Source organism: Embiotoca jacksoni, unplaced genomic scaffold (assembly GCF_022577435.1).
Source record: "Embiotoca jacksoni isolate LCO1_2020_lvr unplaced genomic scaffold, fEmbJac1.0.p SCAF_5, whole genome shotgun sequence".
Taxonomy (NCBI): Eukaryota; Metazoa; Chordata; class Actinopteri; family Embiotocidae; genus Embiotoca; species Embiotoca jacksoni.
In genome coordinates this window covers 15,937,926-15,964,922 of record NW_027185403.1, presented here as the reverse complement: position 1 = coordinate 15,964,922, position 26,997 = coordinate 15,937,926, and the positions used below count along the sequence as shown (strand labels likewise).

The following is a 26,997-nucleotide window of genomic DNA, read 5'->3' as shown; positions in this document are numbered from 1 at the left end:
AACAAAAGCAACTGCTTTGTCAAGCTGCGTGATCACACTTGCCCTCCTCCGTTTGTCATCCTCTCTTGAGTTAGATAAGAGAAGAAACGGTGTGTGAGAGGAAGAGAGATGTGTGGACGTGTTGCACTCTCCTGTCCGCTTTTCTGCTTTGATATTTCCCAGTCTTGAGAAGAAGCATAAATGATAGCAACTCCACACACACACACAAACTGAAAGGCAAAGGCACGCGGCGAGCACATCATGCAAATAAATCCAGGAATTCAAATGTATTTATAGAGCTGTCTCCGCCATGAGATGACCAACTTTCCCTTCGCCTATAGATGGGTGTTTAGAACAGATAGGGGGCAGTGAGCTCCCGTGCAACTCCAGCTGACATGGCAACCGGTTTGTAAGGTGACCTGATTCCTCTGCGGTACCAGAGGGACACAGGTGTCACCAACATGGCCGCCGAAGAACAGATGCTTGTGAAAGGGGAGAAGAGGGGAAGAAGATGCGAGGAGGATGGGGCCTGGCCTCCGATACACAGGAGAGACGCAAAACATCTGTTTGCCCGTGCAAAGATGCTCTTGGGAGAAACAGATACACGTACATGCATGCGTCCACTCACATATGCAAACATGCATGCAGCTACACACCTGCAGGAAAAGCCGAACTCTTGCATCATACATGCAGAGTGTAAATTGATCTTAAAGTATGCAGTGAGTTTTATTTCTTGAACTTCCCTCCTCCTTCTCCTCCCTCCTGTAGAGCCTCATTTCTTCCTCAGGTTTGTTTCCTTCTCTTTCATCTTGCTTTTATTTGCATTTTGTTTGTGTCCTTTGCCAAGATGTAAAGCACTTTGAGATAAACCTTGTTTGTTAAAAGCACTTTATAAATAAATTTGACTCGACTTCCCCTCCCTGCAATGCCCCTGTAAATGTGAAATAGCTCCTACTGCACCTTATCTGCATAAATACTTTTATCTGGCTTAGGCATAACAAGAATGCACAAAACAAAAAGCCATATACTGGGGAAAAAAAAAAACGCTTGCACGCACACATGGACACAGTCCCAGTGATGCAAAAAATAAAAGTAGGCACCCCCATGTTCATACACACTAGCCTGCTGTCTCCCATGTTTAAATCTGCGTACAAAAATGCATGCCTTTCCCCATTGTTCACTTTCCTGCCATAAATATTGAACAGTTTTTTCATTCAAATATGGATGAATAATATATGGCACACCTTGTATGGAAGAGAAATACGTTTTTTCTGGTTTTCCATGAACTGCTGTGGCTTGAGTGTGTGCAAATCTCTGTGGGGTGTGTTGATATTTTTGCCTGTTCGCGTTCGTGCATGTGCGCTCGCGGGCACCGTGCACCATGAGTCTATCCAGCCACTGCATTGTTTCGCAGGGACTGAGTCATATCCTGTATTGTTGCGGAGACTCGCATCTACATTTTGTAATAAATATATTTCGCTTGCCGCCTCAAAGACAAAATGAAAATCCTATTATCTATCATCTAGCAGCCAATTCTATTTCGTCTCCAGATAATGTCGGAAAGATTTAAATTGTGGTGAAAGTATTGTCTGTAATTCTTTGCATTTACTCTCTTTATAGCCTCCTGGGACCGCCACAACTGTCACAGCTTTCAGGTTACAGTAACTCCACTGAATTCTTACATGATAGAACATGATCGTTTCTTTTGTTGTTCACTGAATCAATACTTGCAGAATAAAGTAGATAAACGACGAATTACTAATGTTTTCCTCTTGTTATTGTAGAGACGTACGGCCGCAGAAAAAACTGTTTTAAAAAAAAAACACAACAACACTTTTAATCTTCCAAAAGTCACACAACCTTTAAGTTCAAAGAAATTCTGTCTTGACGGGCTGCAAAATATTTATGATCAGAGACAAATTGCTTTCTTTTTTTTCTGCTACAGCACGGGAGATTGATGTCAAAGAAAATCATTCTCATGTAGCCTACTACAAATCCATAAAAAGAATCCTAAGAGCTCGCCAGAGAAAACACAAACATATGAAGAGCTGGAGGAGGCAGAAGCTGATGTACAAGGCCATTTTGTTTTGTTATTTTGGCCTCAGAAACAAATCTGACTAACCACTGGAAGTAAAGGGCTGCGGCGAGTAGTCCGGAGTTCTGGATGTAAATGGGTCCAATAAATTAAGATAGGGGACTTATTCAGATGAATTGCCTGGTTGCTAAACTACAACCTGCAGGTAAGCTAATAGGAACAACCGTTTTACCAGGAACCCAGGCAGATAAAAGACAAAACATGCAACAAGGAAATAGAGCAATTAGTGAGCAGCCAAGCACATCACATTTTATTCCACTCTATCTTTTTCTCCTTCCTTTCTTTCCTCCTATCTTTCACTTGCCAGCATGAGTAAACAGCGATCATGAAAAGATTTTCTCAACAGCTCTCTGTTTTGTTTTCACAGCCACTTTTTGTGGAGAAGCTCAGAGCCTTTCTGACTGCTGTTGAAGCCTGACCCAGTTTATTCTGTCCAAGGTCTCCTGCGACTGGAGAGAGGGGACTATAGCTGTAAGCTGGTGAGTTTGGCTCAGGCTAATCCCTGGAAGTTCATTATGCTCGCCAATTCAAAGAAACCTCATTCAGCAGAGGAGTATTAGCCTGTCTGCTAACCTGCCTCCTCTGTAAAGCACACGGCGCACACACACACACACACACACACACACACACACACACACACACACACACACACACACACACACACACACACACACACACACACACACATCAGTTAAAGGCAGGGGCTCGCTACACCATATTAATCTCACAGTGTGTGGGTGTGTGTGGCCAGCTGGCAGCAGGAACTGACCGAGGGAGTGTGTTTTGCAGCCCTGGATGGGCAAACTGTTTATTGACATTTTCTGTGGTTAACAGAGAAAAGTCATGGGGCAGGATGTGCATCTATGTGTGTGTATGTGTGTGTGTGCAGGACAGAAATGCCCATTCAGCAGTTAAAAAGGGATCATTGCAGGGCTCAGCTTCCCCCCACCCCTGCTCCCTATCCTCCCTCTATCCTTCTCACCCCCCTCCACATCTCTCCATCTCTTTATTTCACGCCCCATATCTCCACTTCCACTGTCTTTTTTTTTTTTTTTTCTGTAAAAAAAAGTGCAGCACCAACCTTCATTGTTTTTCATGCACCTCCTCTCTAGACTAATTGTTATGCTCCCTGCGTTTTAGGGTGGTGGTATATTCCCATGTGCTGGTGCTTCATACGTCCTCTGTCTCAGAATGTCACATGCTCCTCATTTGTCATTCTTCTCAGAGCTCAGAGGCTCAGCACGGAAGGAGAGCTCGAGGTGAAACCAAGTCGCACACAGAAACACACACGTGCTGACAAAGGCTTAATTCTCACATAGGTTTTTATTATACACAAATGCATACCGTCTTAAAATAAAAAGAGATAAAGTTAAAAACATACATTTACGCACTCTCTCTCTCTTTCTCTCTCACACACACACACACACACACACACACACACACACACACACACACACACACACACACACACACACACATACACCGCCTCTGCCTTGGCTAGTCATCTCTGTCTAATTAGGAGGCAATAATCCGCTAGAGAAGAGTCATCAAATTCAGCCAAAAACAAACACTCTCCAAGAGCAGAAATGCATGTGTGCATTTCACCCACAATGCATATAGGCCCACACGTGCACGCGCGTACACACACACACACACACACACACACACACACACACACACAAATCATCCCTCCGTTACACAAATGTCACCATTACATAAGCACCATTAGGAAGACTAACATTAGTGGAGAAGTGAATGCGTCATTGTTGTGCCTTTGTTTCTGTAGATTCGTTTCAACAAAGCCATTAAACATGAATTGCTTCGGCAGTGACTTGAGGTGGCTTCCCTGGCAGCACATAGCTAGCCACTTTAGAAGATGCTCGATCTAAAAATAGCTTCGTGTTCCCCATGCATAATGAATGGCCAGAGACAGCGCTAACGCTAGCTCTTTCCAGGAGCGATCTGCTACGCTCCGTTTGGCCGTCTCAGCTCTCCCGGTGCTCCGAGGGAGCGTTCCCAGACAGGTGCTCCGAGCCAGACAGTATTCCCATATAAACATTTGCAGACCAATTCCCAGCCAATCCCCAGCAACAACGTTCCGTTCCCATTCACCTGTCATGCTTCACTAGGAACACAAGTCATGTCTGTCCACCTGTTAGCTTCGGTAATGGTGGACTACTTTAGTGGAGTACACACACACACACACACACACACACACACACACACACACACACACACACACACACACACACACACACACACACACACACAAACGCAAACACACACACAAGCAGCATGCAGCTTCCTGAGGATTATCTCGCTGTGGTCAGTTTCTGCCTGGCTTGGTAAGGCTCATTTCCTGCCCAGCATCCACTCTCTACAGGACAACACCAAACACACACTCAGACAGGTATGAACTTTCAGAGCACATGCATAAGCAGCAGCGAGTTATAGGTGTTTTATTTTACCACAGGCGTTCCTGTGCCTTCCTACATGCCAGGGTGTGTTTATGCAGTGCCAGACTGCCACTCTAAACTCATTTAGGTCGAATTTAATGGATGCCCAAAGCCAAGGACTCTCTCTGCACCCATTAGATCAGCAGTCCTGGCTGGGAAACATGGCAATTTGCAATTTCATCTCAATGTTGTTCTCCCTCCATCCAAATATCTCGCTTTCACAATCTAAGCTCTCATCAGTTCACCCTTTTTTATTCACATCCCCTCCTTTATTTCCTCTTTGTCTCTTTGACTTCCTATGTATCTTGGTCTTCGTCTCCCTTTCAGGCACTTTCTCCATCTATTTTTACTGGTGTGCTTTTGGATGCTTTCTTCTCTCTCTCCTTTTTGATTTTTTCCATGCAAGATGTCTCATTAAACAACTTCAAAAGTCAAAGTTTGGCTTTCTCTATCTCTGCTCCCATTTGCCTCTTTGTGCCTCTATTTTCCAGCTTCTCTGTCATTTTCTTCTCCCTTTCTTTGTCTCTCTTGCTCGCTGTCTGCTCGTACATGCTCGGCAGAGACTGAAAGAAGCCCCAGAACAGAAAGTGTGGGTGTATGTGAACAAGAATGAGAGAACGAGAGAGTGTGCCTGCGAGCCTCACTCTCCCTCTTTGCCAGTGTCTGCCATTAGGGTGTCAGTGGCAGAGTGAATTTATTTGCTGTGCGGTTACTGGGCTAATGATTGATGTTGCCCCAGCAAACAGTAAACCAATTAGAAGGCTGATGTAACGTCATTTTAAAAGCCTCCTAATCACGTTGCTCTTGAACCTGGGACCCGGGCCTTCCCTAATGAAGATTTATACTGGATCAAAGGAGAGCCTAACGCCATTAACAATAGATTGTATTCCACCAAAAATCACATTAGGACTTCTCTGCCCACCCCTCTCCCTCCCGTCAGGCCTCTGCTAAATATATCTCCTGATTACAAGTGCAGATGCACAAAGGAATGGAGGAACAGGGGAAGAGCGGGAAACGGAGGCAGAGAGGTACAGAGAGGCAGGGAGTTGTCCCACAGTAGCTAATTGTTGGGAATAAATGCGTATACTGATGAACAAAGTCATCACTGCAGATGTTTGCATGTGTGTGTGTGTGTGTGTGCACATGTGGGGGGAAATAGCTGTGAGGTGCTGATATAAGCACACAGGGCCTATAACAGCCAACAAGAGGGAGTCTAGTGATGAAAGAGAAAGCTTGGAGCTGGGGAAACTAACTAGTTTGTCTTTGCTACGCTGATCCTCCTGCCGGCACTTAAAATTCATCATCCCCTTACCTTTCACTTTCTGGTGGATTATTAATGTCATATGAAAAATAAGTACAAGTACACCTACTCACTGGCAACCGATCTGCACTCTGCAGACTGTAGGGGTTGCTTTCACTTGCATTATTGTTTTCTGGTAATCGCTGACAAAGGTGGGAGGGTTACATTTAAAATGTAATCCATTAACAAATCACCAATTGTCTGCTTTAAATTGTCATGTGAGCCACAAAAGAAGTCAAGTTTGAGGAACAGAGACAGTTTTCTTTTGTTAGTGCCTGATTATTCAAAACCTGAAGGAATTTGCATTTTAAATGTTAATTATTATACAGAGCTATTATCCACACACCTGAACCTATACACTGCATTGTACTTTACTGTTGATACACTCTTCATTAGGATATGAATAGAAATGTGAGAAAATGTCAAATTCACCCACAAATGATCACAATTAGGTTTATTTCCTTCCAGTTAAACCACAATATCTATTATTGACCGCGATAGGAATTAATACCCATCTTAAATCTCCAACTGCACCTTTTGTAACCTGTTACTATTTTTGAACAAAGTCCCTTTAGTTTGATTTCCAGCCCTGCAAACAAATGCTGACTTCAGAGGAATGCAGAAAAGCAGAAAGAAAATGCTTAGACCAGAACAAGATGTGACATTAAATCAAAGCAAAAGATTGCTTGGCATTTTACAGAGCAACGACTAAATCAGATCAGGAAACGGACACATGATGAGGTAATGCAGTGACCCAGGTGATGGATGACATATTGATGCAAAAAAGAAAATGAATGGAAGGATAAAAGAATGGCTGAATGGAGCGCTCTCTTACCCGTGGAGGAGGGTTGGGCGCGGAGCAAGTATGAGTCATCCGGGTGGGGCTCCAGGTGAGAGTGGGTGGAGTTTTTCTCCAGCAGGGGCACTTGGCATTCCCTGATCGGTGGAGACGGGCCGGGGGAGGGGTGGTGGGGGACGGACGAGGAGGACGGAAGGGACGGAGGGAGCAGGGTGGAGGAAGAGGTTGGAGGGAGTGGGCGACCTGGAGGATGGAGGGACGAGAAAAGAGGGGAGAGAAGGACGGAGGGGACGTTAGACAAAACAAATGACTGACAGTGATACAGAGGCCTGTTCAGAGTGGCAGGGTTCATTAAATATGTGTATAACTTGAATGAATTCCTTAAAGGGTAATTTCACTCAAATTACAGAAAAATAAATAAATATATATATATATATTTTTTTCTTTTCCTGGTATCTCTCCCAACTTTCAGGTAACAATCTAAATTGTTGGCCCATTTCATTGACGGGGAGTGGATATGAATGAAACTATTTTCTATCAAATATGAAGTTTCTGTAAAAACAATGTGTTCTATGATGGTACATTGTTTCTGGTAAAGACATGTCAATATGTCTGATTAAAAGCAAACATTTGCTCATTATTACCATGCTTCTTCGAACAGGCCCTGATAACAGCAATGAAAAGCAGCTTGGATACAAACACAGGAAGGTTGCAGAGGTTGAAGAGACTCAACATAGAGACAGATTTACAAAGGAAGCTGACAGATCCACAAAATGAACAACAAAGAGATTTCTATCCTTCCATTGAAAACACTGCTGACTCCGCTGAAGTTATAGAAATTCTAGCGCCATTTTCACAAATTTTCCTCGACAATCTAACTGATTTATATAAAGATTTCAAAATATCTTTTACTCCATACACACGCTAGAAACAATGCAAAACCATATCTCCCAATGTAAACACATAAATAATAGCAGGAACATGACATTATTGCTGAACAGCAGCCCCACCAAGGTAATACAAAAAAAATGCCAAACGGTGATCCCAAGTATACGAGTCATAAACTCCAATTTATGTCAGTTATGCACTGATATCTGCCGACATTTGCCACCATACTTTACTGGTGATACTAGACGAAATGATAAAAAAAAAATAGCAGGGGCATATTAAAGCTGAGCAAGCGTGCGCTTTTATAAAATTCAACTTTTTATTTCAAAGTGGAAGAATTCCTCTTCTTTAAAATGTTATACAGCCCCTCTTGGAAACGAATGGTGGAAGAAGGTATTCGTGAGAACCTACATCCATCGTGCAATCGTCCTCTACATGGGTAAGACAAAAGAAAGTTAACAGCCAAGTCTTTAAATAGTGGGAGCCATGGGATGCGTGGACACAATCAGGCTGTCCCATACACCAGAGAGAAGAGAGGGATGGAGAGAATTCTCTCTACTCTCCAAAGGTTTGGTATCAAGGACAAAGACAAATCTAATAAATTCTATTTAGAGACGGCTCAAAATATAGAATAATTATGTCTGCCATATTTGCAGCTCAATCAATCAACAATACGGTAAGAATGAGGCCACCGAGTCCAGTCAATCCACCGAAGGACCCAGGTCATTAGAACTACTAATTAGGTAGTCAACCAAAGATGTGTTAGCATAATCACCTATTTTCTCCTGATTCCACGTTCACAATGATTGCCCCAGGTGATTAACAAATAATACTATTCACAAATAAAACTGTTTTTCTTTTCTGAGTGACGCTTTTGTCCTTCACTTTCTAAAGCGAAAATGTAAGGGGGTGGAGAAGAACAAAATAGGCTAGCACAACTTTAGTTTCACAAACTTTTCTTTCTTTCGCCACAGAACTTAGAACTTGGATAAGTTGTAATGCGAAGCCTTTCAGTGTCTTTTCTTTCCGTCATACTTTTTTATCTTTCTTTTTTTTTCATACAGAAGAAGAATGGACGAGAAAGACTGAAAAGCACTGAGACCTTGAAGAAAAAGACGAGAGTTGAACAATTTATCATCAGTCTTTTTCCCCCCCTCCTTTTCTTACTGACAGAAACAGAATACAGATGTGTGGTGTGATTGTAGTTTGACAGCATTCACCTTCCCATCACAGAGTATTGACATAAATCAAAATCTGTAAAGGCCATGATAGATGAGGGACTTGCTTTTTGGTGACGGTGCAATACTGCCTACATCAGGGAAACAGTACCTGGGCGAGGGAGGGAGGAAGATCAATGAAGACATCATGTAAGAAACAAAGCGGTAGGGCATAGTTGTTGGCTAACTTGCCTGTCTGTGCTGCATCGAAATTAAACGCATTAATCACAGTAAATACATGTTTGACTCCAGATGCCATCAAGGCTTTGTAAAGATGCATTTGATAGAAACAGAGGCAGACTGATGCCTCTGTCCTGCTGTCCAAACTGCTCCAGCTTAGAGCTTTGCGTCATGGAAACCAGAGCTAGGATCGATCCACAGCCCCACGTTAACTACACCCCAGAGAGATGCCAGCCTTGTCTTCTGTTTAGGTATGTGTGTGTGTGTGTGTGTGTGTGTGTGTGTGTGTGTGTGTGTGTGTGTGTGTGTATACGGTCAATCTCATCAGAGCAAACAGAGAAAAATGGATAAACAATGGCAAAGCAAACAATGTGGCAGACAGGAGGGGAACGGAGATGGACGGGGAGGGACAGTGAGAAATGGCTGGAGAAGGGGGAGGGACGGTGAGGTCACCAGGGCAGCTGGGAGACTGGGAGAGAAATGAATGGAGAGAGAAGGGGGACAGGGAAAAGAGGACACTCCAGAAGGTATGAACTGACAAAACGTATTGGCAATAAAAAAAACCGGGGAAGAAAGCATTAGAGGAGGGCAATTAGGAGGTGAAGAGGCAATAAGAGGCGACGGAGCAGAATGGAGGACATGAAAAAAGGATTAAAGAGAAAAGAAAAAAAAGTCATTGATCTCAATGAATCGATCAGTCACTCTTCTCAGGATGGAGAGAAATATTTGCATATTTCAGAGGGCGTATAATGAGGCTTTTGGTGACAGCGGGCAATGAAAAATGTCTGCACACCTTTAAGACTCGCTGTTGCATGTTTTCATTCCGTGTATATACAATTATGTGCATGCAAGCTCGTGCACGTAAGGTTATGCGTGTGCGAATGCAGTTATTAATATTTTAAATTACTTTAATTACCAAAAAGGAAAAATTGCACTAGTTGGCCAAAAGCAATTAAGGGAACTTTAATCTCCTTAGCAATTATGCTGTGGGGCATCCTTAACTCAGTCATTTCTGCCCGCTACACTTCTGGAAAGGTCAGTGGAAATTGCTTTGTGTTATTAGAACAAAGACTTGGCAATGAGCTCACGTGGTTCTCTTGACGATTTGTTCATTGCCATCCTTCAGCCGCCTCCCCGGCCATCTGTATACATCTCTCAGTTCTCCTCTCCGTGCCCGTCTCTCACTCTCTGAATCCGCAGTTCTCTCGCAAGTGTTGATTAGTGTGAAGAAGAAGTGTATCATGGGGGAAAAAAAAAAAAAAATCTAGGCATCCTAAGACTGTAGCACTGTATTAAAAGCATTAGCAGTGTCCCTTGATGATTTGACAACAATGTAAAAACACAATCATCATTAGATTGTGGTGCGAGCACCAGACATTGACTTGTATGAGTCATACAAGTGTAAAAGCTTTGCTTGGTGCTGTGCTACTGTATGTCTCCACTGGATCATCTCATTGTGAGCTTTGTATTATCTATTGTTTATACACAAAACCATTCCTTACTGTGAAGTGGCATTATACATTAAATATAAGTCTGCTTGTTGACTTAGTCTCTTCTCTTCTCTCCTCTCCTCTTCTCTCTGTCCTTGTCTCTATTTCTGTCCCTCCCTCCTTCCCTCCTCTCCCTCCCTCCGTCGCTCCTGCCTCAATCCGTCCACCCATCCACCCATCTGGCTGAGGTGAGGAGTAGTAGGCCGAGGAGAGGAGAGTGGAGTGGAGCGAGGGATGGAGCGACAGCTGGAGCCCAGTCAGACAAGGAGAGACAAATTACCCCTCTAACGAGAGCCATTCATCATCTCTTCATCTCTTGCTTCTTTCATCCCTCTCTTCCTCCATACCTCTACATGAAATACAGCGCACCTGGATAGCAACTGGAAAAAAAAAAACACACCGATCTACCACACAACTTTACACTCCTGATTTTGTTCTCATTTAGTTGCTGCTCATGCGGCTTGTGCTGCTAAGTCAATCAGCATGTGCTTCAATGATGACAGAAAATGCCGAAGAATAAAAAAGCGGGGCGAAACAACAAGATAAGGGCGATGTGAAATGATTGAATGAGCTGTGCGCGGGGTAAGAGGGAGGAAAAAGGAGCGACACACCCATGCTGGCACATGCAGAGACTCATTACCATGGCTGCTGTCAGCACAGATGTTGGACTGAGGGGGAGCTGTCAGTCAGTGTGTGTGTGTGTCTAACTATACACATATATGTGAGTGCAAATGCCAGATAGTGCCTGACACTGATCTGAGGGCTATTTAGACAGCTGCTGACACAATGGGCCTTTTTTCTCTATTTATCTATACAGTGCAGTTTGTCTCCTCCATCTCATCTCTCTTCCTGCTCCCCCCTCTCTTTTTCCCTCCCTCCCCACTCCCTTTTTCTCAAGTCCTCGCCTCCTCTTTCCTCTTATTCATTGCTTTTTCATATTTCACATTTAGTGCGACTGTGGCAAGATGCACACCTGTTGTTGCCTGCATGTGTGAGCAACAAATGGATGTTGCAGCCTCTCCAGGAATGGTTTGAGTTCATCTTCTTCATACCGCAAATGATCCCCTCCTCCTCCTCCGCCCATTCCTTTCGTAATCAGTGCCATCGTAGAAAATGAGTGATAAAAGGAGTAAAGAGGGAGAGGAGAGACGAGAAGATGATTCAACAGACGTGTTTTAATTAATAAAGTTGGGCTTCCATAGCCTAAAGAGATGATTGTATCACTGCTCTCTCTTTGATGTGTAACAGAGTGTCTGGGTTCTTCTCTGGCCTCCAGCTCTCCTCTGTTCGTGCTCAGCTCCTCTCTTTCATCTCGCCCACGTCACCTCATTGCTTCACAGCAACGGGGGTCCTCTTCTCAAAGAGGCAGATCCCCCCCACACAAACAGCCTTAAGCCGGGGCTGAAGATGCCTTCCAGTTGAGAAAAGGGTGCTATCCAGACTTACAGTATCACTGCTCTGCTGTACATGATGGCGTTTCTCGATTTCAGCCTTTTAAATTCCTTTCAGAATCACTGACGCTCATCATTTGAAGCACGTCCATCATCCATTATCCATAGGGAGCCTATCCCAGCTCACTTTGGGCGAAGGCAGGGTACACCCTGGACAGGTCGCCAGTCTATCACAGGGCTGACACTTATAGACAGACAGAAACAAAGACCATTCACACCAAAGGGCAATTTCTAGAACCACCAATTAACCTGAGGTGCATGTTTTTGGATGGTGGGAGGAAGCCGGAGTACCCGGAGAGAACCCACACAAGCACAGGGAGAACATGCAAACTCCACACAGAAAGGCCTGGGCCCAAATTTGAACCCGGAACTTTTTTGCTGTGAGGCGACAATGCTAACCACTGCACCACTGTGTTGCCACCCATTTGAAGCACGTTTCATTTAAAAAGATCAGATTTTTTTTTTTTAAATGACAAAACAATTTTCCCTTTAACTTCTTACAGGTTGTTTTCGCTGATACATTAGTCACTGTCACTGTAGTCCACATGTAACTGATTGTATTTGAACTGAATTCAAACTGTCAAATTATCCTGGGTGACTACTCCTCTCAATCAGCCCCTGAGTTGTGGGGTAGCTCAAGGGTCCATTCTGGATCCAATTCAGTAGTCATTATATATGCTGTCTCTCAGGTATTTATTTAAAACACACGTCACTTTTATGCTGATGATACTCAGACTTTCATGCAATCTCAATTCCAACATGTAGTGTTCAACAGATAACTAGACATATACCTACAGTTTATGCTTTTTTTCACCAAATCAGCTGAGCTACTCCACAAACAGCTCATGTATCCCTTGGAGTGTGCAAACTATGTGGGCATTAGTGGTTAACAGTAAATTATGATAGATAAAAGAAAAACACGACAATTATTAGTTTTACATACAATATTTAGCGGAAATTGGTTTAATGGACATTTGGAAAGCGGATTGGTTTTCCTCTTTAAAATGAAAGCTGAGCAAAAGGAATTCTCATTTGAACAAATATGACTTGGAAACTTGGAAAATTACAGTCAATTCAATAGGTTGTGCACAAAAAGATTGATCTGAAAAGAAAATCGCATGGAGATGAAGAGATGAAGGCAGAACACCTCGAAGGACTTTCGTCTTGTTCCATCTTTTCAATCACAAATCAAACTCTATTGAAGATTGCACTGTGGTCATTCTGAAGTAATAGGTTCTCATGATAAGTGGTCTCTAAACAATATCCTTTGGCCTCCATATAACATAGTTTATAGGAATAATGGAGACCAATTACAAACTAATACAATACTAAGAGAACTTTAAAAAGAAAGGGAAGGAGATGATGAATTGAATACCTTGATTGTCACATCAAGGATATGATGCCCTATCAAAGAGACAGACATAGACCGGAAAACCTTTAAAGAGTAACATATGTAAAATCTATTGATTTATTTTCTTTTTAAATTATAAAAATATACACACACACTGCCAACATAATACACACCTGTGGACAACTGAAGACATATAATGGACCATAAGGCTTAAACAAATAGGAATACAGTGACCAAAGCGAATGATGACTACCCTCATCATACATAACACATTTCCCCTTATTTGAATTTTCACAAGCTACACAGCTCAAACAATAGCTAAACAAATAGGTACTGTATGCATCTCCATTCACATGGAATGCACATGGACACACATTTACATCCGCATCGCATGCTGCAGCAAAAGAAACCCTCGGCATGAATTCTAACACAACATTTTTTTTTTTTATCAATTCCAACATCTGCTTCAGGAGGTTGTTTCTCACTGCTGAACTCACTCAAGAGCCTGTTTTTTTACTATTCCGAGAAGGGGAGAGATGAGGACAGACCTAACGTGACACAAAGCGATACACTCGACCTTTAGACCCAGATGCACATATGCAGTCCGCGATCTATCCGCATCTGCTAATTGAAACATGCCTCCTCGTTGCTGGTATGCGCAAGTGCGTGTGGTTGAGTGTGAGTGTGTGAGTGTGTGTCTGTGTCGACACATGGCATTAGGATGCTACAGTGCGCTCATGCTGTCCACTGTCAGAGATGTCCACTGTGTAACTTGGGGAAACCATGGAGGCTGCATTACCATATAAATTACATCCATGTTGTGGCTGCTGCTGTGGATTGATGGTATTGTTATGGATTCTACGCATCGGACCCTCATTGAAAACAATCAAAATAAATAGCCTCCTCCTCCCACATAAATGCAAACACACGCACAGATGCATGAACAAGCACACACACACCTACACACATAAAAACACACACAAAAACGCACAGACCCTTGACCCAGCTGCAGAGGGATAGACAGTCATCCTTTCATACTTCCATTACCACTGAACATGGACTGTAATGGCTGAAAGCAGCAGATACGCACAGAAGGAAATATTTGTGTATAAATGTCTGTGTGTGTTTTAGTGTGTGAATAACTTGCAAAATGTAACAATGCATCCGTTTTCTGCTGCTGCCTAATTCACTAGGCTGCCCAATGCTTAGAAATCAATCAAAAAGTGGTTAATTTTAGAGCAAAAAATGTAATAAATTATAAATCCATTCAAACAATAAAATCCATCCATTATCTGTAACGGTTTATCCTGTACAGGGTCACACGGGGCCAGAGTGTATTGCAGGGCAAAGGGCCCAGTCTATCACCTATAAGTACACAGTCTATCACCTATAAATACACAGTCTATCACCTGTCACCACTCACATTCACAGCCAGTTTAGAATCACTAATTAACCGAGCATGCAGGTCTTTGGACTGTGGGAGGAAGCTGGACCACACAGAAGGGGCCCAGAACCATCTTGCAGTGAGGTGACAGTATACCCGCTGAACCAGTGCTGCTATGAATAATACGATATATGGATATAGATATAATAATAGAGTGTCAAGAACTACAAAGTACTTTCTTGCCAAAGATGAAATCCTGGAGCTTAAAAAAATCTATTCATTTATTTCTAGATTCATCATTCATATTACATAATACAGTGATATCAACTTTACAGTACTAAACAATACATTTGAATAAAAGAAAAGCATTTTTCAGCATTAAATATTACTGTTTCACGTAGTTGGAAAAATATTTTCTGACATCTGCGAAGCTGCTTCCATATTTTCTCTGTTGAGAGAAGGGTTGAGAGTGACATATGGACAAACTCTTTGATTACTTGAGATAGCACTTGGTCTTGGCACTTAGCGGAGACACTAACAAAACAACAGAAACCTGCCCGCAGCTTTGGGCAGACATTCTTAGATTTATATTGTATCTGGAAGACCAATATCTCTGTGTTTGTTATTTCAACTGGAGAAAGATTTTAGATGCTGCGGTACAAAAATCTGTGGGATGAAAACCTGCGTAGAGCTCTTTTCTTCCAATCAGTAATGCTGCTGAATCATTTGCAGAAAGTTTAGAAACATGAAAAAACCCGTGAACGATGGATAACATGTTGTGTCCAAGAATGCCTTCAGCACAAATTAAAGTCCGCATGTTCACCTGCTTGTCATGTAAAAAGGTGAGTTCAAGTTAATTTAAGTTGAACCAGCTTTGATTAAAACTATAATTAATGTTTACTAAAAGATTAAGATGAGACAGCTACACTGCTCTGATAAAGATCAAGGGAGGCATTTGGAAACAAAGAAGCTTTGCCAGAAATAAAAAACTTAATTCACTGCTCAAACCTTCTTCACTAATTAGCACTTAAATGTGAGTCATCAAAGCCATAAATTAAATGTTTCCACCAACTCAGGACACCCCACATTTCCACGCCAATAGTTACAGCTCTAGCACACAATCCTTTTGTGGTGGATAGAAAATGTCTTTATTTTCCTTTCTAAAGATCACAGTTCTTGAAATTTTAAGAGACGAAGCCCACGCAAAAACAAAACTACACAATCATTTAGCATCTGAATAAACTATGGTCATCAAAAAATCAAATGCATACAGAATTATTAAAAAAAAAGAGGCAAGAAAAACACAAGAGCCCACAGACTACAGAAACATTTAGATTTCACAGCACACTATAGGTGTATTATATTCACACGTGCGCAGGTGCCAAATACCTATTCAACATTGCAGGGCTCCATTGAACCATCTGCCAATTGCTGCAGTCGCTATGACAATCTAGTGCTGTAAAAAGCACAAAAAGGACAGAAAAGAGCTGAAAAACAAAGAGAGAAACAATTTAAGAAAAGGAAAAAAAGAAAAAAGAAATATTTGAAAGAGAAAAAAGAACTGCGGGAGGAAGAGGAGATGGTAAGTGATCCGGATTTGTTTGGTGCGTGTATCTGCCAGTTTGCAACCTTGTGCAGTCAGAGATAGCGTGCTGTATTGTAATGTCATGAATAAAACTCAATTTCAACGAAATCTGTTTTTTTGTGTGTGTGATGTTACATTATGTGAAGTGTGTGTTTGTGTGTGTGAGACAGTGAATTTGTGAGGCTGAGTCAGCAGAGTCTCCTTTGACGATAAGCAAACACATGCATGCACACACATATGGAGGGTCCCTGGTATCCTTTACATTGGGATCAGCCAAAAGGGGGGTGATGTATTTAGAGCCACAGGATAATAACTGTACTGTGGCCTGTTGCTGAGCGAAACCTCTTCTCGCTTTGATGTTCTGCAGTCTCTATTTATAGTAACAGCAGGAAAAAAAGGATTGAGAGCTGGAAAACACAGTAAGCCACATTATGCTCTCCCTAACTAGCTTACTGTTGAGCATTGTGTTCTCTCTCAAGGTGAAAAAGGCTGGAGTCTCCACACTGGGCAAAATTTAAGCCTTTCGCACCTCGTCTCAGACGCAATCTGCACCTCAGCGCTGCGTGTATTGTTTATCATAGAGACGCAGCATTATGAAGCAGCAGTTTGCTGTCACTTGTGTGCCTCTGGCTTTTTCATGTGCGTGCATTTTAAGGAGTGTATCAGAAAATTATCGGAGGAGGCATAATAGAATCTGGTTGATTTTACTGAATTTTACAAAGGTTCTTCTTAAATTTGTCACAAAGGTGATTCTCTCCTTCAAACAAAACCGACTGCGGCAAAGAAGAAAACCTAACCAAGCTGAATCAAAATTTCCGTGACAACAGGTGAAGTACGGGAACCACAATAGATTGTAAAGACTAAGAGATTAAGTTTTTTCATCGGTAAAAAACCTTCATCCTTTGAGTTTTTATCTGAAAGAAAACAAGAATAGTTACCAAGAATTAAGTGACCACAACATCGGGCTCCTTTGTACCAGGAAAGATGGAACAAAAATGGTGATGACGTGGTCGTTAAAGATGAACTAAGTGAAGGCTCTCCTTTGTTGAGGCTTCCACATGATGTTGGCTTGTATTTTTAAGCAATTATTCTTCAACAGTTTTACCTTTCCATACCTCTTTATAAATAGAGTTACAATTTTATTATATTAGATGCCCAATTTATTTGCCCGGTTTGAGTTTAATTGTGGAGCTCAGTTAATGAAATTGACATTTTGGATTTTACATTTTTTTTTTATTTTAATTTTTTTATCGGATCACAGACAAAATCCTACTGCTGAACTGCCCCATTTGAGCTCTTCGTCGCTTGCAGAATGAGTTTAGGAGGCAAGCCCAATCACTGATTGCATTATTAGCAACTGTCATAGAAAATCAGATGTTAATTAAATGCAGATTTTGAGCTGAAACAGAGTGAAAGGCGCAACTATCTATCTATCTATCTATCTATCTGTCTATCTGTCTATCTATCTATCTATCTATCTATCTATCTATCTATCTATCTGTCTGTCTGTCTGTCTGTCTGTCTGTCTGTCTGTCTGTCTATCTATCTATCTATCTATCTATCTATCTATCTATCTATCTATCTATCTATCTATCTATCTATCCTGCAACATCATGCAATTGTCGTTCGGCCTTACAATTAGCACTGCTTGCATCAGCTGACATCAGCTGACTCAGAGGAATATGGAAGTCCCCATGCTAATGGACTTCACCTGCAGTTGTGCATCTATGTATATGCCTGAGTGTGTATTTTGGAGAACTTGTTTGTGGTCTCGTTTTGCACAAACACTCTTGCAAATGTGATGCAACTCCCCATGGCACAACCTGCAGACCCGTTCAGCTCATAAACAGTTGTGCCGAGCCAAGCAGAGGCAAAAGCCTTTACAAGGCACTGGAGGAGGCAGACAGACCAGTTTGATGATCAACATTAGACTATCAGTCTCACCCCTCACTATGAACTGCAGACCTCAGAGACAAATAATAAATGCTAATCTTTGTAGAACGAAGCCAAGTCAGTCATTTTAAGCTGAGAGCGTTGAATGAGATTTTTAATTACTGCATGACCTGGGGTATATTAGCGCATATTAATGAGGATCATTAACCTAGAGGTAACTAAGACTCCTCCTCCTTAACTACAACTGATAGCACCTCTACTGCTGCTAAACTGTCAGTGTGTGTATGCATGTGCGCCCATGTGTGTTTTTAAAGAAACATTTCACAGATGGCTTATTCCATCCTCTTTAATAAACTGCATGTCCTTGGTAAACATAAATAAATCAAGTCAATATCCTTTTACAGTTGGGGAATTATAGAGCCGAAAGTCTCAACTCTAGGCCAAAGAATCTCCCGGTGCTGAATACAGAACCTTGGCTTGTTACTTTAATGTTTTTTGAGCCCATTTTGAGGGGCAGGAAGGAAAAAAACAACAAAAAAAACATTTTCAATGGGCAGCAAGTATAGATACAGCACAGAGAAAAAGGAAAGATGAGGAGAAAGAGAGAACAATTTCAATTGATATATGTAAAAGGTCAAGGTGATTTCAATGGATAGAGAAGACGAAAAACAGAAAAAAAGGAGACATTTTCTGCTCAACTACAAGAAATAGAGGTGGAACACTGGACTAGAGTCTGTCCCATTTTCCACCCCCTGCAGTGTAAATGTCACAGACCATATTGACGTCATCCACCCATCCTTTCTGTAACGCCCTCCCCACAACGTCCCTTTTTCTCCAACCACGTGTGTCAACTTCAGTCTTGTAGTGCCATTACACCGCAGTCTCAGTGGTACAGAAACAGACGCTTTTATCTTTTATCTCAGAAGAGGGCAGACCAGCCATATTTGGCTTGTAACATTTGCTAAGCACGTGCACGCACACACACACACACACACACACACACACACACACACACACACACACACACACACACACACACACACACACACACATTCACAAACTCATTCATGCACAGATGCCTGTGTAGAGGCACACTAATGTACACACACACACGCACACGCACACACACACGCACACACACACACACACACACACACACACACACACACACACACACACACACACACACACACACACACACACACACACACACACATTCACAAACTCATTCATGCACAGATGCCTGTGTAGAGGCACACTAATGTACACACACACACGCACACGCACACACACACGCACACACACACACACACACACACACACACACACACACACACACACACACACACACACACACACACACACACACACACACACACACTTCTCTTTATCTCTTACTCTGTCCATGTCTCCCCACTCTCCTGTCTCAGCAGTTTATCCTTTCATCTTTACATAACTGTGAGGTCCCTCGGTGACCCGCTCCGAAAGTAGTTGTTCCACAGGGCACACACGCAACGGCGCTAATCCGCAGTGCAAGGACCCACCCACCTGTAGCTCGTTTCCCCACTCCAAATCTATCTCCTATCTCCACTCTTGTCGGTACACAGACTGGAATAAAATACCAATAAGATAATGAGCAGAGGGCCGGTGTGAGGGGATTTCAGTCACACTGATAAAAACATACGGCTTATATATGAAATATAGGGCAACACGGCAGAGAGAGAGCAGGGCTCCTTGTGCAGTGAATCCCCAGAAAGAATGAGGCCCATGTTGTTGAGAGTTCTGGGTGGTTACATACACAATGGGGGCAATCACTTGAGCTATTCTGCCTGGTGCTGGTATGGAATAATGGGGCATAATATCACTCTGTGGTAGCCATTTACATCATGGTAAGTGTAATATGGCTGAATGCACCATATAGTGTCTGTGCTGTGTTTGAATTCATACTATGGCAAGTGGGGCTGGGGTACATTTTATGTAAATTGTGTGTCTGGATGTGTGCGCCTGCCAGTGTGCGTGCATGCATCTTCTCTCAGTAAACCGTGCATTAATTGCCATTCCCAGTGGTCGTCAAGAGAGCGCAGGACTCCTGTGGGACATCTGCACCTTCATTAGACTCTACTGATCATCATACTGCAGTACCAAGAGAGGGCCTGTTCCACTCTTTCATCACTCCTTCTTCACTTCACTACCCTTGTCTCTCCCATTCTGCCACTCCATACCATTTTTTTTAAATTATTATTTCTCCACCGGCCCCTGCTGTGGCTTATTCTTTAAGTATTATCTTAATGGTATTTCTGGGTTTATTAGTGTGGTGCAGAGAGGAAAGGAAAAAGTGAAAGGGTTCTATGAGAAAGTTTTCGACGAGCCGGACTTGAACGCAGCCGCTCAATGCTCGCCCCTAAACTGCTGCTCCACTGTGTATCCCTCTCCCTCAATTTGTAATGGCTTATGATTTCACCGCCTCCCCTCTCATCCTTCAACATTTCTGTCACCCCCTCCCCCTCGCCCCCTGCACTTCCTCTCCGCCTTCATGTCACACATTCTTTTGCATTTTCATTCCCATCAGCCTTCCTTTCGTCATTATCTCTCGGTTAATACTTCTTACTGTCTCGATCCCAGTGCAAGTGGTTCTTCCCCACAGGGGGTCGGTTCGCTCGCACTCCACAGACCCCTACAGACATGTAATGCACCCCCCCCTCCCCCCCGACACACGCACACGCCCCCATCTCCACCAACTCCTCCGACTCATCCCCTCATCCCTCTCTCCCCTCCTTTCTCCGCAGTGGATGAGAGACGCCAGCTGGAGGAAACAGAGAGAAATGGGCCCAATTACAGCATTGGGAACTGAAAGTTGGCTAATTAACTCTAATTCGCTAACAAACTGGTTTTTCACCAAGAATCATCTCTCTCTGTCACATGGCAAACACATGCAGGAGGATCTGCATTTGCATGCACTGCAAAGTAAAGAAAAGAAAACGCACAAACACCCATCTGCATCCACACAACTACAGGTACACACACACACACACACACACACACACACACACACACACACACACACACACACACACACACACACACACACACACACACACACACACACACACACACACACACACACACAAACCCCCCCAAAAAGATCCCCTCATCCCTTACCAATTTACACACTCACACACACAGGAGCTCATATGCCCACACAAATGTGCACAGACCCACTTGCTCAGCTGTATTTACTGCAAGGGCAATATGTTGATTGCGTTAGAGTGGCTGATTATTGCACAGTGACAGTAAAGGAAACAAATGTCTTTCATAGGCAGGCATCTATCTCTGCGAGAGGGCTTCTAGCTATAAACTATAGCAGCAAATGACTGCGCTGTATCCAGCTATGACAGACAAAAGAAAGAGCGCAGGAAGAGGCGGAAGGGGGGAAAAGAATAAAAAGAAGATAGCGATTGCACAAATGAGGTGCAGGGAGAACAAAAAAAGTTGGAGGAGCCCCAGATGGAGAGGACAAAACAGATGAAATAAAAAAAAAAAAAAAAGCAGTGGATGGATGGAGAGAGGAGATGAGAGCGCGAGGAGATGGATGATTTTCCATATTTTGTACTGAAGCACTTTTCCTCTCCAACTTGATAATGGTGATCAGAGCAATAGGTTTATCTTGAGCAAAGATGCTATCTGGGATGAAGCACAGACACATCTTGCTACCTCACACACACATGTACATATTATAGGATGTTTCATTACTTGTAAATTACAAACTGTATACAGAAATAAGCAGCACTTGGAACAATAATCTTGCCAATGTTGTTATCAGAACAGGTTTTCAATGGGTTTAATGGGTGGCAGACTGTTTCTGCTCAGACACACACACATACATACATACATACACGCATGCACACACACATTATATACTATAAGAAGGGTGAAAGCATCTCTTAAAGCCATTGTTAAGGAGTCAGGACATCCTCTCATCCCTCTCAATGAGTCGTGAAATCCTCCTGGATTACCAGACATGATTAGCAGCTTCTCACATATGTGTGGGATAATACATGTATGTAAATGGAGAGCAGACACACACACAACGCCATAGAACAAATACTTTTAAATGCCACTTTTCAGTTCTCACTACTTCACTTGCATTCTTTGTATCATCTTTCCCTCCTCACTTCTCCTTCTTTTACAAACTCTCACTCTTTTCTCTGCCAATACATTTCTGCTTACTGCCTTCCTCTCCCACTCTACCTTTCTCATTGATTCCCCCCCCCCCGCAATGAGATTGATAGTTACCCCTCTTCCTCTCTCTCGCTCTGTTTCTCTGATCCACCTCCTTTTCGTTTTCCACTTGCCCCATCTCTGTCCCTCTCTCACACCTCATTAGTAATGCTAATACCCCAAGTAATAGAGGACACCATTCAGTAAATGTGTTTGTGTGTGTGTATGTGTATGTGTGCGTGTGGACATGACCACACACTCTGGGAAGGGAATGTGTCTGGGAAGGGGAGATGAGTTTCCCCCTCTGATCCCATTTCTTCGTCTGGGCCCCGCTCTCCTTCTCGCCGGGAGAAAATCCGATGGAAATGCAATCACAATCAGTTAGGGTCCAGACGAGGACGGACACACACACAAGTACACACTCGCGCACGCACACAAACATACACTCTATTCCACTACTGCAAGGGAGCCATGCAGAAAATTGTTTTGGACATGGAGATGAGGAGAGGGGGGTCGGGGTATGGTGAGGGGGGACTTTTTAATTTACATTTTTAATGTAAAATATCATTCAAAGAGAGAAAGTTAGGCATCTCATTATACTGCTTCTTTATTACACACGCGGCACATCAGTCTCAGGGTACTGTGTCCTGGAAAATATGCACACTCACACATACACAAACACACGAAGAACCTGCGGAGCCCTGCAGCCATAATCACCTGCTTAAAAATGGGGCTCTTCCTCCGACACCATAAATCTGAAATAATCTACTCTGTCTTCCAGATATCATCAATCACAGATAATCTACGTTTTTGGAGCCCCCCACCCCCCCCAACCACATCTCCCTCGAGTCAGCCAACCAGGAGGGGTCACTAAGGAAAAACTTTGATCAGTAAGAAAACTCTCACGAGATGCTGATAATGCAACTGCAGTGTGAAAGTGGAGGATTTAACTCTGTTCTGCTCATGTCAGTGGAAAACAACGAGTGCTCATACCTGAAAGGGAAAATAGCGTGTTTTGTAAGTGCTTTAAAAAGAAGACCCGGATCTGACGTGATTAGCTAGTACAGTTAGGGTTTATTAGGTTAAAGTAACTAAAGCTACTTGGTACAGTTTAGGGAGAAGCTGTGGGCATTGTTAAAAGATTTTGAATGCAGCTTGGAGATGCAATGTGAATATTCTAGGATTCCAGTGTCAGACATTTTCCCTGCCCAACCGAACGAAGTGTTTAAACAAACTACAAGAGTCTCTTTTTTTGCACAATCACTGCCATGTTGACCCTTCCAAACATGTTTCCAGAAAGTTGTGGGCCGTGACATCAAAACAGTGACCTGAAAGACACTAAAACACTCCAAAGAGCTGAGATACACTGGTTGATAATTCCTTGTGGGTTCATTATCTGAGTCCTTTCACATTATAGATTGTTATTTCACCCATTGTTCATATGAAATACTGAATACCGGAGCAGCTTTTTAATTGGAATTTTTGTCATCTGCTTGCCCGGCACATCCACTGTGCACCTGAGAAATTTGAATGGCAGGCAACTATCTCTGAGTTACATTTTCAATGTCATTTTGAAGCCAAAACAAGGTACTCTAGCAGTTAAGAGAACAATGCAATATGATTGCCTCTTTTGCAGTGCCTTTCGGCTTTTTTTTTTTCCCGAGGACAGAGGTAGTTTTCTCTCAAATACAGATGCTTGTCTTGTGTGTTTGTTCGACACAGTCTGTTGATTTCCACAACAGCACAAATACAATAAATGGTTCACAGAGAAAAATCATAATCTCTGTCTTTCTAAACTCTTGTTCTGCTCAACAAACGAGGCACTTCGGCGCCTTCGGCGTTGCCCCGCCTCTGAGGTCACAGCCAGTGATGTCATGCCTGAAATAAGAATGTGTGGCTCTCTCTTGTCACTGGGGCTCCCTGCGGCTGCCTGTGTCATACACGATCAGTGCCAGACCATCAGTCTGACGTAAAGTACAGGCTGCCATGAGGATCAAACACCTGCAGGAACACTCGTGGCAATGGCGCTAATGGCACGAGTGTATGTCTTTGCCTTTGAATATACAGTACACTACTGCGATACTTTACATTCCTTTATATCATGTAATACCATCAGGGAGTCTGATATTAACTGTGCAGCATGACAACGACCCCAAACATAAGAAACTATCTTCAGCAACAACAAAAAAGAGCTCTGCAACAGATGGTGAGGCCTCCACAGAGCCCTGATCTCAACTTCATTGAGTCCGTCTGGGAGTACATGAAGAGACACGAGACACTGAGACACAAAAATTGCACACAAGAACTGTGGCAAGTTCTCCAAGATACTTGGACCAACGCACATACATGAAAAACTGTGCGCAAGCATAGCTTGTTATGTTTCAAAGACAATGGGTGGTCACTCAAAATATTCATTTGATTTAGTGTTTTTTGTTTGCAGCACTTTGAGTAAAGTTAATTGAAATAAAAGTGCTTCATGACATTGTTTTTGAAAACATCTTCACTTTACTCTGCATTAAACTTTTCCACTGTACTTTATATGATATCCATCTGCATACAACACAATTGAAGGTGGATCATAATGTTTTTGCGCCCACATTGTCAACATCTGCGTATATTTGTGTGGACCAAGAGGACATTGGCCCATGTCAGCAGTTATTTAAATGTTCTCCAAACAGGAGTGTGAGTCAACACATTGTTAATAAACTGTCCATCTGATGGCTGAAGTTGAGTGATGCCGATTTGTGTAAACATGTTATCTGTCCAGTGAAAACGTGGTGCCTCCCAAGCAGTAGTTCATATTGAAAAACCTGTTTGCTTATCATGTTGGATAGCAATTTTAAGCAGCAGGATTTATGTCAGTGCTCTGATTATCATGCCGCAAAGACCCCCTTGTCAAAAAGTGTAGTTTCACAAAGTAATGCAAACACACAGTTGGAAAGTGAACCTGACACTGCCCTTCTTCTTCTTCCTCCTTTCTTTTCTCTCTCCTTTCATGCTGTTTTTTGTCCTCTACAAGTCTCCTGCAGTTCTTAAAGGCTGAGACGACACTGTGGGAGTCTGATCACTACTGAGTCCACATGCACACACACTGACGGACACAACACACACACACACACACACACACACACACACACACACACACACACACACACACACACACACTGTGAGTTTCCTTTGTGTTGCAGAGAAAAAAAAAAGTGCAGCTTTAGAAGTGTGTCTGTCAAAATGAAATTGCTGGCTGCATTACAGGCCTTTGAAGGTATTGAAAATTCATTTTTACAATCACCCCACAGGCAGGTAGAGAGACGTCTCTATGTGTGTGTAGTTAGACACTTTTCACCAGGTAGGTTCGGCAATATTCTCTGTTCTTTTAGTTAGTCAGTTTGCAGTTGATTATTATTGTCTAGGCTCCAGTTTGTTGCAGAGCCTGTTGTTGTTCATCAGCTCTCCCCCCACCGACCCACCACATCTTCTTGTAGATAATCCTTACCTCTTTCTTCCTTTCAAACTCTAAGCAAAGTCATTTCTCGCTGAAACCCCCCACTGGGGAAAAACAAACTTTCAAAGCCAGACAAACAATGACTCACACGTACACACATTTCTCTGTGAAAAGACACACTCCCGCAGAGGAACATCAAGAGCCGCTGAACGGACATAATGGGTTTCTGATAATTATTCATAAAGGTGACTTTTGTGTGAGTGCCACTAAGTGCTTGGGCTCAGCAGCATGGAATGAGCCTGGAGTTAGTCACAACATAGGCAGATGACCAGCATTATGGTCAGACAGAAACAGACACACACACACACACACACACACCCGTACACACACACACACACACACACACACACACACACACACACACACACACACACCCGTACACACACATGCACAGAAGGGCTATCAGCTGAGGCACACGCACATGCAGATTCCGTGACTCTGCCTTGTCGTAACATTTCAATTAGCTGCGGAGAACAGTCTGGCCCCACACTGATGGCCATGCCTCCCATCTGGGGTTACGGCAGTCAAACGGGCAGGCGGAGGGACGGACAGAATGACGGACAGGTTGATGGCCCTCCACGCTGATTAATTCTGAGAGATGAGGAGGGCGGAGGGGGGGAATCAGAACAGTGATGAAAATAATCAGGAGAGGCAGTGAGCTGTACTTTTCCCAGAATTACAATATGGTCACAGAGAGCATATGGCTGTTCTCTATTTCAGTTTCTGCCAGCTACACTTGCGACTCTGCAATTACATAAGTCTTGACCCTTTTTAAAAAAAATTTTTTTTAGCAATCTCCGAATTCATCTCTCCCACATTTTGCTTGAACCTGTTTTTGTTTGCCATTGCCGGGACATAAGCAGCATCCATACTGCTGCATCCACAACAACAACATCAACAGTCCCAGAGGACCGGGAGGAAGGAGGCCTGCATCGCCCCTTCATGATCTCTCCCTTGAGAACACCCCTCCAACATACACACACACAAACACATTTCTATTCCCAGTATTTTCTCCACCTCTGATTACCAGAGCGATGGTTTATCGTTCCCGTACGGAAGTTGTTACTAAAGATTGCGGTGAAAAAGAGAAGATCAATGAAAAATGGCAAGGACAAACTAGACTTCTCCCTCTGTCTATCTGCTCACCTTTCTGTCCGGACCCCTCCTCATCCCTCTCCCATTTTCCCTCCATCTCCTTCTCTCCATCAC

The 26,997-nt window shown here is 42.9% G+C and overlaps 1 protein-coding gene across 8 annotated transcripts in view; it reads right to left on the bottom strand.

The window, feature by feature from the left end:
* tenm2a (teneurin transmembrane protein 2a) overlaps positions 1-26,997 on the bottom strand; it is a 200,508-nt gene that overhangs the window by 54,665 nt on the left and 118,846 nt on the right. For 5 of the 8 annotated variants that reach the window (XM_069171449.1, XM_069171450.1, XM_069171451.1 and 2 more), the window contains one exon: positions 6,666-6,872. The exons of 2 other annotated variants lie outside the window; for them this stretch is intronic. In XM_069171449.1, coding sequence (XP_069027550.1) covers positions 6,666-6,872 — 207 coding nt within the window. Of the gene's footprint in view, positions 1-6,665; positions 6,873-11,377; positions 11,409-26,997 lie in introns of those variants that run through there. One more of the 8 variants, XM_069171455.1, reaches the window with a different exon arrangement.